The sequence below is a fragment of the Neopsephotus bourkii genome, unplaced genomic scaffold, assembly GCF_033783945.1.
Source record: "Neopsephotus bourkii isolate Nb327-2 ecotype Australia unplaced genomic scaffold, CSIRO-AGI_Nbou_v1 NB_379, whole genome shotgun sequence".
Taxonomy (NCBI): domain Eukaryota; kingdom Metazoa; phylum Chordata; class Aves; order Psittaciformes; family Psittacidae; genus Neopsephotus; species Neopsephotus bourkii.
The window spans coordinates 1913637-1933037 of NW_026900884.1; the positions used below are offsets into that span (position 1 = coordinate 1913637).

Genomic DNA, 19401 nt, shown 5'->3' on the forward strand with positions numbered 1-19401 from the left:
TTGTGTGGTTCAGATGCTTGGTAGAAGTTGGCTATTGCACACAAGGCTTACCTAATACTGTATAGATGTTGATAATTCCACAGAGTGATTGTACCTTTTTTGCTTTGATTTCCAGGGTTTTTCTACTATGAGGACCTTGTTAGCTGTGTATCTAAGGCAGAAGCAGATGCAGTAAGCTTGATTGTCAGGAACACTGTGTGTACATTTCTACCAGATGCTTTAGTCACTGTAACTGGTGGTTTCAGGAGGTGAGTGAAAACAAGTAAGGGCATTTGGCTGTTTTATTCAGGTACACAGAAAATAATGTTTCTGTCTTGGAAAAATCAAAGCAGCTTAGTGGGAAAGGATAAAGAGTTTGTTTTCAATGGCTGGTTTTTGTGTTTTGTTTTTTGGTTGGTTGGAGTTTTTTCATTGTTTGTTTGTTTGTTGTTGTTGTTGTGATTTTTTTTTTGTTTTTTTGTTTTGTGTTGTTCTCCCCCCCCCCCGAGGCAGGAGAGCAATCCTATGACATTCCTACGTTCCTGTGTTTTATTACTATAGAGGGTTAGTTTGTCACAACAAAATGCGTCTAAGAATAACTTGTTGGGAAAATGATGTTTAGATCACGTATTTTACTTGAACATTTTTTTTCTCTTTTAGTGTACCTGAATTCCTAAGGCTGAGAATATTGTCAGCCCATGCTTGAAAGAAAGATACAGTAGCTTTAAGGTGTTGTTGTTGTTTCTTTAAGAGAACTTAGTCACATGAGAGTGAAATGTGCAGAGTTTGTAGTGTTAGAAATATACTTTGCAGTAAACACTGACTAAACTGAGTAAAAAGTGCTGACTAAATTGAACATGCACTAATCTTTGTGTAGATTGGGTGATCTCACAATTTCTTTCCTTGATGATTTTTGTTCCTAAAACCAAATCTGAAACTGTTGCTCAGGGCATACACAACTAATTTTTTCAGCACTTGATTGAGAGCCTTCCTAAAGCCACACAGCAAAGTAATGAGACTCGGAATAGACTTCAGGAGTATTGGGTTCCTTGCTCTGTACTTAGTCTCCTGTTATGTCACTACTTGTAGTACATGTCATGCTCATAAGCCAAAAATAACTTTAGCAAACACCTTAAATCTCTTGCTACTTAATTTGTCTGTAGCATTTTTATGAAAGCAACAGACAGAAGAATGTTAATGGTTATCGTGTGACACTACTGTAAGCCTAGATAGGCCTGCATATCCCTCCAGTGAGAGATATACATAATAGAATTCATAATTGCTATATACATGCACAGTGATTGTGATGAATATGTTTTATCAGCTTTGTACCACCTAATGATATTTATAATTATTCCTCATATGTCCCATATTTATTGTAAGAATGCTTGCAACCACCAGCTACTTAGTTTCTACAGACTAGTGTGGTCAATTAGAGGCATTAGGCTCAAGTATGAACCCTGACAAGGGATGGAATTTTATATTCAAAACCTCGAGTGTCATCATTCTGACAGTCCTTGTTTAAGAGGCATGTAATGGCAATCTTTTCCCATGGATGCAAATCATTTGGGGAACTTGTGATGTTAGTAACTTAAATATACCTGATTAACACCTGTCTGAATTAGGCAGAGTTGCAGGACAGAACTGTTAGCATGCTGAAAATTCCCAGTTTCTTCTGAGATGATGTATTTGAGCTTTGTCAGCAGCATAGTTTGCAAAGTTTGAATCTCACACATCAAGTTTAAGGCTATTGTCTTATTATTTCAGGGAGATATGAAATTTAGCCATTCTCTTTTTTAATTAAGAATAAGCTTTTGTATCTCTAACTGGGTGTGTCAAACCAGAAGAGAAATTAAAGTATCTAATGATGCCTTCAGTGAGTAATCTTGTATATTAATTACATGCCTTTAAATAGAGAATATATTATCAAGCTAAGTTTAAAGTGTCAGTCCTAAATGATATTTTACCAGCCCATGGAAAACAAATGCTGCAGTGTAGGATTTGTAGAAAGCTTGATTAGATGGATTGAAGTACATTTATTAGGCACCTCTATTTTAGTTACTAACCTGCAATAGAGTTGACTGCATCTGTTCTTTTTTGCCTGTCTTGTATAGTGGCAGTATACACTAAGCATGAAGTATGTGTAAGTTCACACTTTTCAATTAACAAATTATTATTTGTTTCTTTCATCATTATGTAAATATTTTAATAAAAGAAGTAGGCAAATTTTATTAATCAAACAACATGACTTCATTCTCTCATACTTGTACACTACTAACATAAGAGAAAAAATAGTTCATGATTGCTCTGAATTATATATTCATTCCCCAGGACCCAGATTTGTCTTGTTCTGTATGTTTGTTTCATAACTCAGAAAAAATAAGCAGTTGATTGTGTTCGTCCTGATTTGACTGGAGATTTGAAAGTCATGAGACTCATAAACTTTACTTACTGTGCAGGACAACTGGATGAATTACAAGGAAGGAAATTTGCGACCTACAGTCATGGAGATTCACTAGGGTAGAGATGAACTATAGGAAAGTTACATGCTTTTCTCGAAACTTACCAAACACACACATGGCTGGATATATTTAATGAGTTACTAGACCTTTTCCATTAGATTCCTGGAATTTAATGAAATCAGATATTTTGGTATTTCTTTTAATCAAAATTAGGAAGCATAATATAAAATCCAAGTAAGTAATAGCTATTTTTGAAACCCTAGCAAACTTGTTCATGGGCTTTGGTTTGATTAAGCTTTCACCTTTAGTCTTCTGTGTTGCTTCTTGTACTTGTCTTAATGCTAGTGGGAGACTACTGTTTGTGTATTTCTAAGTCAGAATGGTGGAAGATTCAAGGGGAAGAAAAAAAAGGCCACAAACAGAAAGTGAAAATCAAATTATTACTTTGCATTTATGTGGTTGAATAAAAATACCAGACCTACAATTTGTTAGAGTAAGGAATGAAAATTAGGAAAGCTGACGAAATTTGTTTGAGGACATACCAATCAAAGGACTTACTGTTGTATGAACTTTGTATTGAGGACATACCTTTTTCTCTGACCAGTTACATACAGTTTATTTCCTCTTTTGCTCTAACATTCTGTAGTTTCATCTTAGGGCCCAAATTCTTTCTTTTGCCGCTTGTCAAGGGTCATATTATTGAAGCAGACTTCAACATCTACTACTTCCTTGAGGCCTTTTCTTTTCGAGTCTTTCATCTTTCTGCTTGTCTTCACAAAACAGCAACTCATAAAACATCTTTAATCAAAAGTCCTTTTCTTCTGTTTTTGGTTGGAAGTTTCAGTAATATTACATTTGGTTGAAAGCAACTTTCAATTCAGCTCTCTGAATCAGTTAAGGAATATAAAGACAAAAGTAATTGAAATAAAGTGTTGTGATGGCAACCCTTCAGTATTTCCTTAATTTGAAATCTTCCAGGATCAGAAATGAATGAATTAATGGAATCTGGATGAGTTTATTCTTTGTTACACCCCTACAGAAACACTTAGCTTTCTGCTCATAAAACATACTCCTTGAGTTTTACTTGGTATAGTTTGATATGTGAGGCTGGGAGAATCATTTTATTTTTAAAAAATGTTTTTCTGACACTGATCTGGGTCATTTTGAGTCAGAAATTACAACACTGAAATGTATGGAAATACAAAAATAAAACAACTGTAGTTATGGAATAAATCATACCCATATGCTGTGGAATGCATTTTGTTGGTCTATCCAGCGAGGCCTATCAGCTCGACTGCATGGAAGGAATTATTGAGGATGCTGATAACGCAATATAAAGCATATCACACACAGTGTTATCAGACTGAATTTGCCATGCAGTCTGTTTGAGTCAGGAATTGGCATGGCATTATTTTTCAGTGCTTAGCCTCTCTTATTTTGAATTGCTGAGATTTTAGGCTGCTTTCTTCTTAAAGTTAGTGAGACAAATTCTGAGGTTCAGAGTAACAACTAGTATTGAAAGTTACAAAAGCCACTGAGGGTGAAGTTTCCCATCCAATGCTGAGATACAGAGAACCTGAAATGAGGAGAAAAGCCCCTTTAGTTTAGCATGCAACATCCCTGATTATTACTGTATCTGCCCCAACTATGTCCAAGGCAGGAGTGTAGTTTAGGCTGATGTGTGTTATCACTTTTAAAATGAGGACCTGATAATTTCTTTTTCTTTTTTTTTTAATGATTATTATAAATGTAATTTCATTCTATGAAGAAAATTGTTTTTCAATAGTGATAGTGTTATCTCATCTTGCATATATTACTGCATTTTACAGAAAATTTGATGCCTATTAGCAATGTGTTAGTGCTACTATTAATAATATCAGCATTTCTACAGGATTCTTATAATGACAAATAGAAAACATCGCATTAGGTTTCATGGCAGGGAGTTTTCTCCCTTTTTCCTGTAGCTCCTTGTTAGGATGTGGCTTCATAGTGACTTCAAGAAAAGGTTGTCATGGGCTGATTCGCTACCACAACATCCTGCAAGAGTCTGTGTTTCTGCTAATTTGATTTAGCTGCTGACTTTCGGTTTTGCACAAGGGTTGATCTAGGGTGAGAGCTTCTTAAGAGCATTGTATATTGGGCAGATGAAGCATTATATAGTAGATGTACTTTATGGCTTCAATCTCTTTACTGGTTATTCATATCCTACCACATATATCCACAAAACACCATTGACTGAAGGATCTGGAACAAGAATTAAATACAATAATAAGAATAAATCATTATGTTAACTTCATTTCCAGTATGGCTTTCTGTCAGCCTTTCTGTATGCTTTGTTCATATGATTCACAAATGATTTACAAATTAAGTTTCAGTTTTCTTGTGTTCTGTGTAGCACACACAAATAGTGGTTAGGTCTGCAACAGCAGGATTGTATTGCAATGATATGAGCACAGTTACTATGTCATTTATAGGCACTTATTTTTTTAAAATTACCTAGGCATCCTATTGGCATTACAGTTTCAATTCTGACTTACACACACTTTTGTTAGCTTCTCCCTTTTTGGCATAAGAGAGAATGAAAAGGAGACACTTTGTTTTAGATAAGTATTCATACAGGAGTTCTTAAGAAGGTGTCCAAGTGTCTTGGGTGATGTATCAAGCAGAATAACTAGAACCTATCCTATTCTTTGTAGAAGGCTAAGTCCTTTATCCTGCATCAGTATTCAGGGAAGTTTTGCCTCAGACTCTCTTATTTTATTGAATTCACTTCTATCATGAGCCTAATTGTAGATCACTGTCTTCTTGCTTGAATTTTATCTTTTGGAAATTGGGATTTGAGGCTCTGTAACGTTCAAAGATAAGGATTGCTACGATAAAAGCAAAGAAGACAGCAAAGGAGAGTGTCGGTGTTCTTGTCAGGCAGCACTGCCATGCTTTTGTGTATTACAGTATGAAAGTTTTCCCTACGTGCAGTGACATTTCCTAGAAGGCAAAGGAATGCATAAGGGAATCACATGGGACAAGACACTTGTCTTTCCTGTTGTATCAATAAAATTGTTTAAATATACCTTCTTTCAATCTTGGAGATAAAAGTAAAATGAAATAGCTCAGAACAAGAAACGCTTCCAGAGATTATTTTACAGACTCAGGCTCCTGCACCGACAAATAATTAATGCTATTCTGGCACCTTCATTTCAGAAATGAGACTTCTATAAGGTATCTGGAATCACAATTATCTGTGTTGACACATACTCATAAATGAGAGAATGTGAGATTGAATATATAAAGAATATTAAGCTTCCCAAGCATTTGGTATATACTCAAGACTTTGTGGTTTATTTAACAAGCTAGTCATGTGCCTTTGACTATATTTCTTGATAAATCCTGATGAAAAGCTCTATTTGACCTTTACATATTGGATGCTCCTAATAAAAGTATTTTTTAGCAGGCTGTAGAGGTTCTACAATGAGGCTAGCACACCTGATGTGACACCAAATCTTTGTTAGGTTCTGAGAAATAAATGTATTTGAAGTCCTATTACCCAAATTGTTTTTCCACTCAGATCTAGGATTAAAATCGTGCTAGTCTTGAAACTAGTATCAATTATTTAGCAAAGGTTTCTTTCATTAAGTTTTTAAACAAACTCCTAGGCAGAGGTTCCTTATTCCACTCACATGTTGTTAGAGTGTATCTTTGCATTTATACTATTCTTAGATATAGTTATTGCTATCCTTTTTTTTTACTCCTAAACAAAAGCTATAATAAGGGAAGATACAAGCTGTACCCAGCTGCTGAAGTCCAAATACTGTAATTTCTTCTTACTTTTTTCCACTGCTGTTATAAGAAGCAAATTTCTTCATTTGTTGTTATTTCGTCAGTGAGAAATATTCTATAAAGGAGCTGCGAGGCAAGCTTCTCACCAAACACTTGAGCTGATACGTAGTTTGCACACACTCTAATAGAAACCAGCAGTTCTTCTAGCAACAGACTTGAGACTGTATATAGTTCATGAGTAAAGCTTTGCCTTTGATAAAAGCCTCATCTAAAGTAGACTATAGTTTAACCCAGAGTTTTTCTAATGTGGTTTGATTTGTCTTAAAGCTTGGTAAACCAGGTTCATTTTACTGAATTCCTTAATTTTAGAAGTGATTCACCTTGAGGTAGCAGGAGTTACAGGCAAACTGGGCAAGAACAGAGGTCATCACTAGTTTCTGCTTCTAATTTTCTGTAACTCATTAAAAAAGAAGCTGAGGAGGGAGAAAATAATTTTATCCGTATTAATGGCTAGCCAAGTCTATTTAGAAGATAATCTATTGGAGTAATTCAGATACTTCCTTTTGTCATTACATCTTTGATTATTTTTCCACCATTTAATATATTATTAGCCATGACGAATCATGAAGTAGAAGCTGATGAATAAGGTATCTAGGAATCATGGACAAAAAGAACTTTTTAAGAAACCATGAAACACTCAAGTCATTAGCCCACTATATTATTTCAAAGCCTTACAAAGACTTGTTGATTCAAGATTTTTTACATGCCCTATTCTTCTCGTACTTTGACCACTTTCACAGGTTTAGAAGCTCATTGGAAGTATGCTGTTTAGTTATATGCTTCTTCTGTCTCTAAAACTACTTCAAGCAATGGGTACAGAGTAAAGGTGGCAATGTTGTCAATTTCTGTGAAGCCAGTTTTACACTGTGTGTGTAGAGCCAGAAACTCCCTGATAACCTGCACTTCCTGGATTGCATTTGTAACAACCTTAGCAGCATTTTCTGTATCCTGTCAACAGTGATGAGGATTATCACTAAATAAGCTGGAGAAAAACATAATGCTTATTCAGCAAGATCTGAGATTTCAGGTTATATTATTTCAGGACTATTACAACAAAGCTTTCTCTATTTGCATTTCATTCCTTTTTAACTTAGAAAAAATTGAGAATGAAAACCAAAGACGGGTAATGTATTTCCTTGTCAGGCAGTCAATCTGAAATTTTAGTTATGTGCTGGTACCTGATCAGAGTAGTTACCATTGCAATTCTAGACAAAGTTTTCATATGAAACTGACTAAAATCTTTAAAATTAGTGCATTGATGACTGCTTTATGCTATTTACAATATCTGTCATTATACAGAATATAAGGAATATTGGCAGTAGGAATTTCAGATTACAAAGGCATACTTGTAGAGACAAAGCAACATACCACAGGTACTCTGCTAGAAGTAAGGTAAAACATTCTCTTAAAAATAAATTATTTATTTACAGTTCACGTAAAAGGAGTGACATTGTTAATTTGTCATCAGAATCAGATGTTCTATGTTAAAATGAAAACCAAAGTATGCAATTAATAGAAAAAATGCGAGAATTTCTACTCCAAATGTATCTATTTTTAGTGTAATAACAAAACTCAAATTCATAGGACTCTAACTGGTTTTGACCACTAATGCTAAGTAGGTTGCCTTTTAAATTAATAAGTTATTTTAAAGGAGTGTAACAAAGTGTATGAGTTTGGGCTGGTAACTATGTAGATCAATTTAGACGTTATCAGAGGCAGAAATACGCCATTGCAGAGAATCCTCTTGATATATGTGGTGGTAAGATACAAAATTTAAAAAATAGTGACAATAAAATTAAGAGTTAGAATAAGTAAGAAACATGCTGTGAGCAGGTAATTTATGTATGTGTGTATACAGTACTAATACACATATATGGAAAAAGACTATGAAGAAAGAACAGAATGATAGCTAATAAGGGTATTCAAATATCACAGTATCACAGTATCACAGTATGTTAGAGATTGGAAGGGACCTCAAAAGATCATCTAGTCCAATCCCCCTGCCGGAGCAGGAACACCTAGATAAGGTTACACAGGAACGTGTCCAGGCGGGTTTTGAATGTCTCCAAAGAAGGAGATTCCACAACCTCCCTGGGCAGCCTGTTCCAGTGTTCCGTCACCCTCACTGAGAAGAAGTTTCTTCTCAGGTTTAAGTGGAACCTCTTGTGCTCCAATTTGTACCCATTACCCCTTGTCCTTTCATTGTTTGCCACTGAGAAGAGCCTGGCTCCATCCTCGTGACACTCCCCCTTTATATATTTATATACACTAATAAGGTCACCCCTTAATCTCCTCTTCTCCAAACTATAGAGACCCAGCTCCCTCAGTCTTTCCTCATAAGGGAGATGCTCCACTCCCTTAATCATCTTAGTTGCCCTGCGCTGGACTCTCTCCAGCAGGTCCCTGTCCTTCTTAAACTGAGGGGCCCAGTAAAATAATTTTATTTATTTATTTATTTATTTTCTGGTTTGCCCTGTAAGATCGCTTTCAATCATTTTTGGCACATCAGGGTCAGACATCTGACAATTCTGTGTTTCTGAATTATATGGAAATATTTTCAGAATGCTTGCCAATGCATAAAACCAAAATGTTAATGGCTTCACTAAGTCAAATTAAATTTTAATGGCCATAGTTTAATTTTTCTTTTAGCCCATTCACATCCTTTAAGTAGCATTAAATGTGATTCAGTTGTCTTCTAATATCACAGCTGACCTGAATAGCCTTTTCAATTAGCCTTTTAGATGAAGCAGATCTGATACATTTAAAATAAATAAAGATCTCTTTTTATTGGTTAAATGCTGATATTCACAGCTCATTTAATCCATTTATTGAGATGCAATGTCAAAAAAACAAACAGGTTTTTGTACAATGCTGGTGAATAATGTGTAGAGATGAGACAAAAAAACCCCAAAACAAAACAACATCTTTGTTTTGTAAGAGAAGGGAATTTAAAGGAAGAGGAGCTCAAAAAGATCTGTTTAAAATCTTAAAACAGCCTCATGACTGAGAAATTAACAAAATAATTTGCCAAGTTACACATTGAAAACAACTTAGGAGATGGTGAGAAAAATAGTGAGCTGACAATGCAGGTTCCACTCAAATTCATTTTGACATTTTTCAAATAATATAACCTCTTTAGTAGATGCCCCATGTTTTTTAAATTGTGCATTCTATACTAACATAACACATTTTAATCTTTTCATGATTTATTTTGGTGTTTACAATGTAATATACCTTTTACTTATAGAAAAGCAATAAAAATCATTAGAAATCTACCATAGTTCATTCAAAAGCATCTTTGATGTTTCCATAATTCTGTTTGATGCTTGTTCTCATTTTTGGATGACAGATTTTCAAAATCTTCACTACATAACAGAGGTGGCCTACTGTGATAAAACCTTCACTGTGTAAGGGGCAAGCGTGAGGAAAAAGGCTTCTGGGTTTACTGCTCAGCATGGGATACAACAAAAGCAATCTGAAGTCTTTTATGTAGAAAAGCTGGGATGACTGTCATTTGGATTGTAGATGTATCTTTTCTAGTGGCTTTGGTTATCAAAGTTCAGGAGAATGGTATTGCCATTAGCTAGAGAAGATTTCAGCACTGACTTCAGTTTTGCTGTTTACTTGCTTGTATCAGATTATAAACCTGACCACAAATAACTTGCTTTCTCCCAATATAGAGTTTTAGCTGTAAAATAAATACCAGCCTATCATGATGGCTTACTCATTAGACTCACCTAAGTGGAAAGAAGCGGTGACAGCTGTCAGTATGAATAACAGTACTCCCAGCTCGAAACTTCAATGGCTAGTGCAGTGGCACTCTGAGACAATATACCATTAGAATTCCAAAATGTTAAAACACATTTTGCATTATTTACACAAGTTTCTAGACAAGTTTGCCAAAGTGAATGCTCTGAAAAGTTTTAAAAGGGGATTATAGAGCAACTATTTGTACTCCTATGTAAGATGTCCATGTAAAATACTTAACAACCTATATTTTACTGACCAGGCTCATTTTAGTGGGTTAGCAATAAAACCAAAATTGCTCATTGATCATTTTAAAACAATTAACATATGTGGTACTGTTTACTATTAACATCATGAAAATTAAACATAGAATCATAGAATCATAGAATAGTTAGGGTTGAAAAGGACCTTAAGATCATCAAGTTCCAACACCCCTGCCATGGGCAGGGACACCTTGCTCTAAACCATATTACCTAAGGCCTCGTCCAACCTAGCCTTGAACACTGCCAGGGATGGAGCATTCACAACCTCCCTGGACAACCTATTCCAGTGCCTCACCACCCTAACAGGAAAGAATTTCCTCCTTATATCCAATCTAAACTTCCCCTGTTTATGTTTGAACCCTTTACCCCTTGTCCTACCACTACAGTCCGTAATGAAGAGTCCCTCCCCAGCATCCCTATATGCCCCCTTCAGATACTGGAAGGCTGCTATGAGGTCTCCACGCAGCCTTCTCTTCTCCAGGCTGAACAGCCCCAACTTTCTCAGCCGATCTTCTGGTATGACATATTAAAAGACTCCCTTATTCTTTTGCTTCATCTTTTTTCTTTTTCATGTTCTTTTTTTTCTTTCTCTCTTTTTTTTTTTCTTTGGAGGGGGAATTCTCTGCCTTTCCTTGAATATGATTCTCCCAATGTATGAATAGAACTTTTCAGTCATCTCACATTTTTCAGTGCTGTCACAGTATCACAGTATGCTAGATTGGAAGGGACCTCAAAAGATCATCTAGTTCAATACCCCTGCTGGAGCAGGAACATCTAGATAGTCTTTTGCAGAGGACACAGGCACTGGCGCTGATGCAGTTTGAATAGGATACCATTTCATCCAAAATATCACATCAAGTCCAATGGCCCCAGGCATTATTATATTATACAATCCGGGCTACAGCTGGGGGCAGGTTGCATGATACGGAGCATGTACGAAAATTGATTTATCAGTATAATTTTATAAGTTGGAAAATCACGTCCTACACTAAGGGTGAACTATTGCTCTTTGAATGTTTTGGTAATTTGGGAGTAGATTAGTAGAGGTCATGGGGGAATAAAAGCTGTTCTGATTAAAAGGGAGCTTTACAAATAATTGGTACCTCAATTTAACATGTACAGAAATGCATTCATTCACTGAATGAGCTTCATTTTCAAAATCTGTGGAGAGAATGACAAGTAATTCTTTGCAGGAAAATCTCAGGCAAGATCAATTATAACCTTAAAATACTCTGCAGAAGAGTTGTGTTATATGTGCTGCAGTTGATTCGAAGTGCATAAAATAGGGATCATGCAGTTTGCAGACTCATTCTTTTTTCATGCTACTGATATCAGATATAATAGGAATATGACAGCGAATATGAATAGCTAATTTTCAGTAATTTTTAATTTTATCACGTGCTTCACTATGTAGCAATATCTAAATTCAGTGAAGATTTGATTAGCTCTTTTTGAAAATTTTAGTGTCTTTTCACTAATGTTTGGATTGTTGGTTTGGTGTTTTTTTTTTTAATAGTAAAGACAGAGGGATTATGTTACTATTTAGGAAAAGGTTTGATGAAATGGGATGCTAACAACATGAATATTGCAAGCAAAAATATATCAGTGCTGTTACAGAACAGATCTATATCTAGAAACTAAAGTAGATCATACATTTGTATTTACGGTTAGTTGGAAAATATATCAAAATATTTATACGTTTTGCTTGTTTTCTGTGGAAATCGTTAAATTTAAGAACTGGACAAATATCATTCTGTTGCCTTGTAGGGGCTATAATTCAAACGATTTCTTTTTCTTATAAGTGAAATGAGTTACTTAGACAGAATTTCTCTTCCATGATGAATCTCAGTATAGCTTTTTCATACACATCGTGTAATTTCACTTAAATACAGGGGCGTGTGCATCATGGAAGAGGTAGTTTGAGGCACAGAAAACACTGTGAAGTGTTGCACTGCCTTTTCAAGATTTCTGAAATATTTTGATTCAGGTTTTAGCCAAGTAATTGAAACAATAACTTGTATTAAAACATTTATTAGTTATTTGTATTTTCCTGTCCAACTTAGAATCATAGAATAGTTAGGGTTAGAAAGGACCTTAAGGTCATGTAGTTCCAACCCCCCTGCCACGGGCAGGAACACCTCACACTAAAACATATCACCCAAGGCCTTGTCCAACTTGCCCTTGAACACCGCCAGGGATGGAGCATTCACAACTTCCCTGGACAACCTATTCCAGTCCCTCACCACCCTAACAGGAAAGAATTTCATCCTTATATCCAATCTAAACTTCCGCTGTTTAACTTTTAACTCATTACTCCTTGTCCTGACACTACAGTCCCTAATGAAAAGTCCCTCCCCAGCATCCTTATAGCCCTCCTTCACATACTGAAAGGCTGCTATGAAGTCTCCATGCAGCCTTCTCTTCTCCAGGCTCAACAGCCCCAACTTTCTCAGCCCATCTTCATATGGAAGGTGCTCCATTCCCCTCATCATCCTTGTGGCCCTCCTCTGGACTTGTTCCAACAGTTCCATGTCCTTTTTATGTTGAGGACACCAGAACTGCACACAATACTCCAGGTGAGGTCTCACGAGAGCAAAGGGGCAGGATCACCTCCTTTGACCTGCTGGTCACGCTCCTTTTGAGGCAGCCGAGGATACGGTTGGCTTTCTGGGCTGCAAGCGCACACTGCTGGCTGACATTCATTTTCTCCTTGACCAACACCCCCAAGTCCTTCTCCACAGGGCTGCTCTGAATCTCTTCTCTGCCCAACCTGTTGCTGTACCTCGGATTGCTCCAACCCAGGTGTAGGACTTTGCACTTGGCATGGTTAAACTTCATGAAGTTGGCATCAGCCCATCTCACAAGCGTGTCAAGGTCCCTCTGGATGGCATTCCTTCCCTCCAGTGTGTCAACCGAACCACAGAACTTGGTGTCATCGGCAAACTTGCTGAGGCTGCACTCAATCCCACGGTTCATGTCAGTGACAAAGATGTTAAACAAGACCGGTCCCAACACCGATCCCTGAGGGACACCACGCATTAGTGGTCTCCAGCTGGACAATGAGCCATTGACCATAATTCTTTGTGTGCAGCCATCCAGCCAGTTCTTTATCTACCGAGTGGTCCATCCATCAAATTGATGTCTCTCCAATTTAGAGACAAGGATGTCGTGTGGGACAATGTCGAACACTGTGCACAAGTCCAGGTAGATGACATCACCTGCTCTACCCCTGTCCATCAGTTCTGTAGCCCCAACATAGAAAGCCATGAAATTGGTCAGGCAGCATTTCCCCTTAGTGAAGCCATGCTGGCTGTCACCGAGCACCTTCTTGTTTTTCAAGTGCCGTAGCATGCCTTCTAGGAGAATCTGCTCCAAGATTTTGCCAGGCACAGAGGTGAGACTGACTGGTCTGTAATTCCCTGGGTCATCCATTTTCCCCTTCTTGAAAATGGGTTTATATTTCAGGATATATTATATTTTGTACATATATTATTTATTATGTTTTATTTCAACTTGGCTAAATCCTCATTGAACATACTAGATTGATTGAATAGGGAGAGAAAATAAGCTATTAACTGTAATTATCACTCAAAATTTGTAGCAAAATCAAGCACTAGCAAATATTTCAGTCACTGGTTTTTTTAATGGTTGGGGGTTTTGGCCTTATATATGAATATTCTGTGGAGGAATGATATTTTAAAGTACTGCTCTGGAAAGTCATAATAATCAGGATGTTTCTTATAAACATTTGAAATGAAGACAGCTAATACCATGTATTGATTTCTGAAACTTTCAACCAGTGAATTTAAATGGACTGATTTTAATACTGAGGCCAGGAAGTATGTTGAAGTATGATATTTAAAATGTACTACTTGAAAAGTACTTGCTGTAAATTGTTGAGCACTGAGGGTCTTGAAGTTTTACAGGCTGTCTCACAAATAAATGGTTATAGAGTAAAATATATTCATAATAGTACATAAAACTGGAAAGTAAAAGTATTCTAAAAGTTATAGAGAATTAGGTATAAGGAGGACTATTAAGATAGTGCAATATATTCAGGGAAAGATGAAGTAGCAAGTTAAAAAGAGACAGGATATTTTAGATAATGTGGTAAGATAAAAGAAAAATGAACAAGTTGTCAAATCAAAGACATACACAGCCTTAGTATGATAAAGATGCATAGTTTGTTAGGTAGTTCTGTTCCTTAGATTTTATCTATTGAATAGTTTCATTGGGGTCCACCTGTTAAAAAGAGGATGCCTTACAAAATCCAAGCCACTCAAGGTGGGAACAGGATGAAGAGAGACAGATAGTGACACTGTGTTTGTAACAGGCATCCCTGCAGAAGTCTAAAGGAAAATTGAATCAAACTGGATTAAAATTCTAACAGCAGCCTTAGACTGAGTTCCCAGCAGTAAAGTCAGCTGTAAGCTAGCATTAATGGGCCAAAGATAGGGCCTGATTATGATTAAGAGATTTAATTAATGTGTTAAGAAAGAACAGTGCTAATGATGCTTCACAAGCTTTCCATCAAACATACAGGTGCATCAGAAATCAAGCATTTATTTCTTATTTTGTTTCAGACTGTTACACTGAAACCTTTCTTTACCTATGAATCCTGATGCCTGCCCTAAGCAAATCAGACCAGAAGTAGAAATAATTAATTACATTTTGTCTTGTTTGTGATCTTTCTTGAATGTCTGTTGCTTCCTTTGAGAGTTTCTTGATGCCTCAAAAGTATATTTCTTACTAATCATACGGCAAGATAATCATGTTTGTTAGTTTGATAGATGTTTCAGGGCACCTATGCCAGAGATGAAGATTTTGCTGTCTATTAGTGAGCAGTTACTAAGATGAACATTATTCTGTGGTTCACTGTTTGAAAAAGAGATTTTTGCAGCCTCGAGCGCCAGACATTTCAGGGTTTGCAGAATCAAATGCCTGTCGTTTAGAGTCAAGAGATAAAAACCAAGTTCTAATTATAATATGTAATATACTGCATCACTTTTACCATGGTTTTATTCATAGAAAGCTGTCTTGAAAACAAGATATTTATAGTAGAGTTTACTTATTGCTGGTTTGCTCTTTAGCAGAAGTCAAAGTTTATTATAGGCTGGTTGTTCGGTTTGAAGATGGTTGACAGTGCAACCAAAGAATGACGTTTTCCTGGCAGTTAGTCATGAGAAAAGCTGAAAGCATTGGTGACATCATACTACATTTAGAGCTACCAGGGAATATGTTTTGCAGGTTCCTGTGAGCAAAAGTAGCCTAAGCATTTTAACTAAGTGTGGCATTATCATGCCACTGGTGTGGGGACATAACAATGAGGAGGTAGCTGTTGGCTAATTTTTTATTTTTCCTTTTTATGATATGAGTCAGACAGAACGTATTCTACATGACAGATAACAAGGAAAAGACAAAAAAAAAGATTAAAAATAAATCATGTAGGAAATACCTGAATTACAGGTGGTAGCTAGAAATAGTCATTTAAGTTGCTTTCAGTTTGGGAATGGTGGAATTTATTATGGATTGTTGTTCTACTGTGATAGTTGGATGGAAATGTTTCAGGCAAGTTTTTGAAGAATGGAAAATCAGCATTAAAGAGAGAGCAGCAAAGCTGAAAAGACGGACTTTGTTATAGTCAGCTTTGGTAGCTGTTCTCTGGTACCACTAGGGGTTATCTCAGTGAACAAAGAAAAAAGCAAAACATTATGGGTTGCTTATTTTTGTATACAAGTTTATAAGCTCATATTAGTTCATATACCAATAATGTTACACTTTGCATGCTATGTTAATGATCAAAGACTGCAGAAAATTTTCCTTTTTTCCAGCAAATTTTACACTGAGACACAGTTCTAGTGGGTAAACACAGCAGACATTCCTGGTTATTTGATCCTATTCCAGAGGTTACTATGTCCAGTTGCACCCAGTTTGTCTGCATTGGTAATAATATCCTCATTGACCATCGTTACTTGCGAAGCATCTTGATGTTGATATTGTAGTGTGTATTTGTATCACTGCCCTAAATAGTGCTACATCCAGACTTAGTACATGTAGATCATATCTCCATTATTCAATTAGCTTGAATTAAATGTGAACAACCTGTTGGTACATTCGAGCTGAAAAGTGGGTGGGAGCCTTGACATTGGTTTCAGCTGAATCATGATAAAATAAAAAGATGCTTTCATCTAATTGTTTTGAGAATCTGAACTGGCAAGAAGTGATGACCCAGGAAATGCATCTTCACATTTCACTTAAAGAAACAAAAATAGGCAGCTACAATGAAGATCCCTTAAAATTTCCCTTTATGTGAGGTTACACAACAGTGTGCTTGTGTGCAGGTTGAAGAAATCAGGACTATATTTAGACAGAAGTCAGAACAAGAGTTTAGGCAAATAGGACATGACCAGTTCTTTGAGCGACTCTGAAAATACATGGCTAGAGCTTTACAACATGTGGATCAGGATAAAGGGCACAGAGAGAGCAGTCAAAAGTCACATTCTCAAACAGTATCTCCTTGTGATGGTTTAGAATTAAGGAAACCAGTTAATAATAATCACAGAAGTTGTCAATTTAGGATTGAGTGTGCCCTCAGCAAGTTTGCCAATGACACCAAGCTGTGGGGTTCAGTTGATATGCTGGAGGGAAGGAATGCCATCCAGACAGACCTTGATACACTTGTGAAGTGAGCTAATGCCAGCCTCATGAAGTTTAACCATGCCAAGTGCAAGGTCCTACACCTGGGTTGGAGCAATCTGAGGTACAGCTACAGGTTGGGCAGACAAGAGATTCAGAGCAGCCCCGTAGGGAAGGACTTGGGGGTGTCCAGAGGAGGGCCACAAGAATGATCAGGGGACTGGAGCACCTCCCATATAAAGATAGGCTGAGAAAGTTGGGGCTGTTGAGCCTGGAGAAGAGAAGGCTGCGTGGAGACCTCATAGCAGCCTTCCGGTATCTGAAGTGGGCCTATAGGGATGCTGGGGAGGGACTCTTCATTAGGGACTTTAGTGACGGGACAAGGGGTAATGGGTTAAAAGTTAAACAGGGGAAGTTTAGATTGGATATAAGGAGGAAATTCTTTACTGTAAGGGCGGTGAGGCACTGGAATAGGTTGCCCAGGGAGTTTGTGAATGCTCCATCCCTGGCAGTGTTCAAGGCCAGGTTGGACGAGGCCTTGGGTGATATGGCTTAGAACGAGGTGTCCCTGCCCATGGCAGGGGGGTTAGAACTTGATGATCTTAAGGTCCTTTCCAACCCTAACTATTCTATGATTAAATCAACTAAGACAAGTTCATGAGCTCCTTAGACTGAGGGAGGATCATGTCTTGAAGCTGAGCAAAGGAATTTTGTAAAGGAGGATAACAAGATTTGACTATGGAGAGATTTACTTATGGCAGCAGGTAGTTTTAGTGACAGGCTTGCCTACGCTTTAAAAGGCTTTTCTGGTATGCTTATACCTGTAGAATATACTTGCAGCTTTTCTTTGTGGAGATGCAGTGTTTCTTTGATAGCATAGTTTAAATGATTTTCTCAAATGGAAAAACTTGTATTGGTCCAAAGGGTATAACTGTTTCAGGTCCTGGGAACTGCTGGCTAACAGTGTCATTTCACACAACAGTTACCTTGTCAAAACACTGACGTAGCCCGAATAGATAGGTTTTGATTTTCAATTTACGTTTGACAACTGATTGCAAAAACACCATAGTTGTTTTATTCCATAATTCTGAAGTAAAATATGTTGAGTTTAATGGTAAATAATAATTTATCTGTAAAAGTCTAGTTTTATAAACGTATACCACAGGTTTTCTAAATGTATCCTTTCCCTTAGACATAATTAGTTTAGTAGAGTATACAATCCAAATTAGCTCTCAAAAGAGAGCAATTTCATTTTCTCTAGATTATGCTTCTGTAAAATTACCAACTACCTTGCTTGCAGTAAGGGTATGCAAGTATTGCCATTTGCCAGACCAATCCTGGAAAATTTGACAGTTCACTCTAAAAATTCCAGTGAGCAAGCAGTGTCATTAAAACTAAATAGGTTGTACTCATGCTTGAAGTTTAAACTATGCATACTTTTTTCAGAAGTGCTAGAGTACAACTTCAGTGTCTTGATAGAAAGGCTAGACTCAAACTCACCATCCTGCAGCTGTGTGCTAGCAACCACGCAATTGTTTAATTTGAAATTATCAGGAATTATATTCTGTTGGAGATGCAATAGATTAATAAAATGTCTTAAAATAATGACAGCTAAAGCAGAATTATACATATTGCCACAAAAGCCATGAAAGTTTAACTTCAATCAGATTGTCACGTCTTTGTGTCTAATGCAAATGCATGAACACTTGCCAGCAGCTCAAACAGAAGTTTTAATCCTATTTGATATTACAATTTGCAGGGGATTTTTTTTTTTTGTGGTTTTTTTTTGTTTGGTTGGTTTTGGGTTTTTTTGTTTGTTTGTTCATTTTCTGTTTGGTTTTTCTGTGGTTTTTTTGCCTTTTTTTTTTTTTTCCAATGGACAATCTATTTTTCAGTTCAGTGAATTTTAAAAGAAAAACTGCCTTGTTTCTATAACTTCCAGTGCATCTGAGCAGGAAGCAAATAGAAACCTCTATTTTTTTGGTAGCTTGATTCTACAGATTGTTCTGTCACTGCCAAGTGAAGACCAGGCTGAACATTTAATATAATTCAGATATTCTGAAAATGCACGTTTCCTTTCTTGCATGGACATTAATATTGTCTTTTAAATTGTATAAAGTGAATATTTTGAGTTTTGGAAATGCCAAAGTAGACATGCGTGAAAAAGAACTTCTTGATGGAAGTGTCTGTGATGGATATGACAAAGGAAATCATTTGAAACTCTGAAGAGAATGAAATGGGCTGGGATTAAATGCACATTTTGAATCTGCCACCAGAAAGCTTCAATACAGCAAAAATTGTTTCGATAAAGCTATTTGTTAATTCTGTTATATTGTCAATATAGAAAAATATCTTTTTCTTCTTTAAAATTAAAATATGTCTTAAATATTATCTCATATATGTTAACGAGCATCTGAATAAGTAGAATAGAAATATAATTCTGAACCAAAAAATTTTCTCTTGGACAATGAAAATAT

At 36.5% G+C, this 19401-nt stretch overlaps 1 protein-coding gene across 4 annotated transcripts in view; it reads left to right on the forward strand.

Annotated features, from left to right (window-relative positions):
- The window catches only part of DNTT (DNA nucleotidylexotransferase), a 124355-nt gene that overhangs the window by 55485 nt on the left and 49469 nt on the right, over positions 1–19401 (forward strand). For all 4 annotated transcript variants that reach the window (XM_061349028.1, XM_061349029.1, XM_061349026.1 and 1 more), the window contains one exon: positions 116–248. In XM_061349028.1, the coding sequence (XP_061205012.1) occupies positions 116–248 (133 nt within the window). The remainder of the gene's footprint in view (positions 1–115; positions 249–19401) is intronic.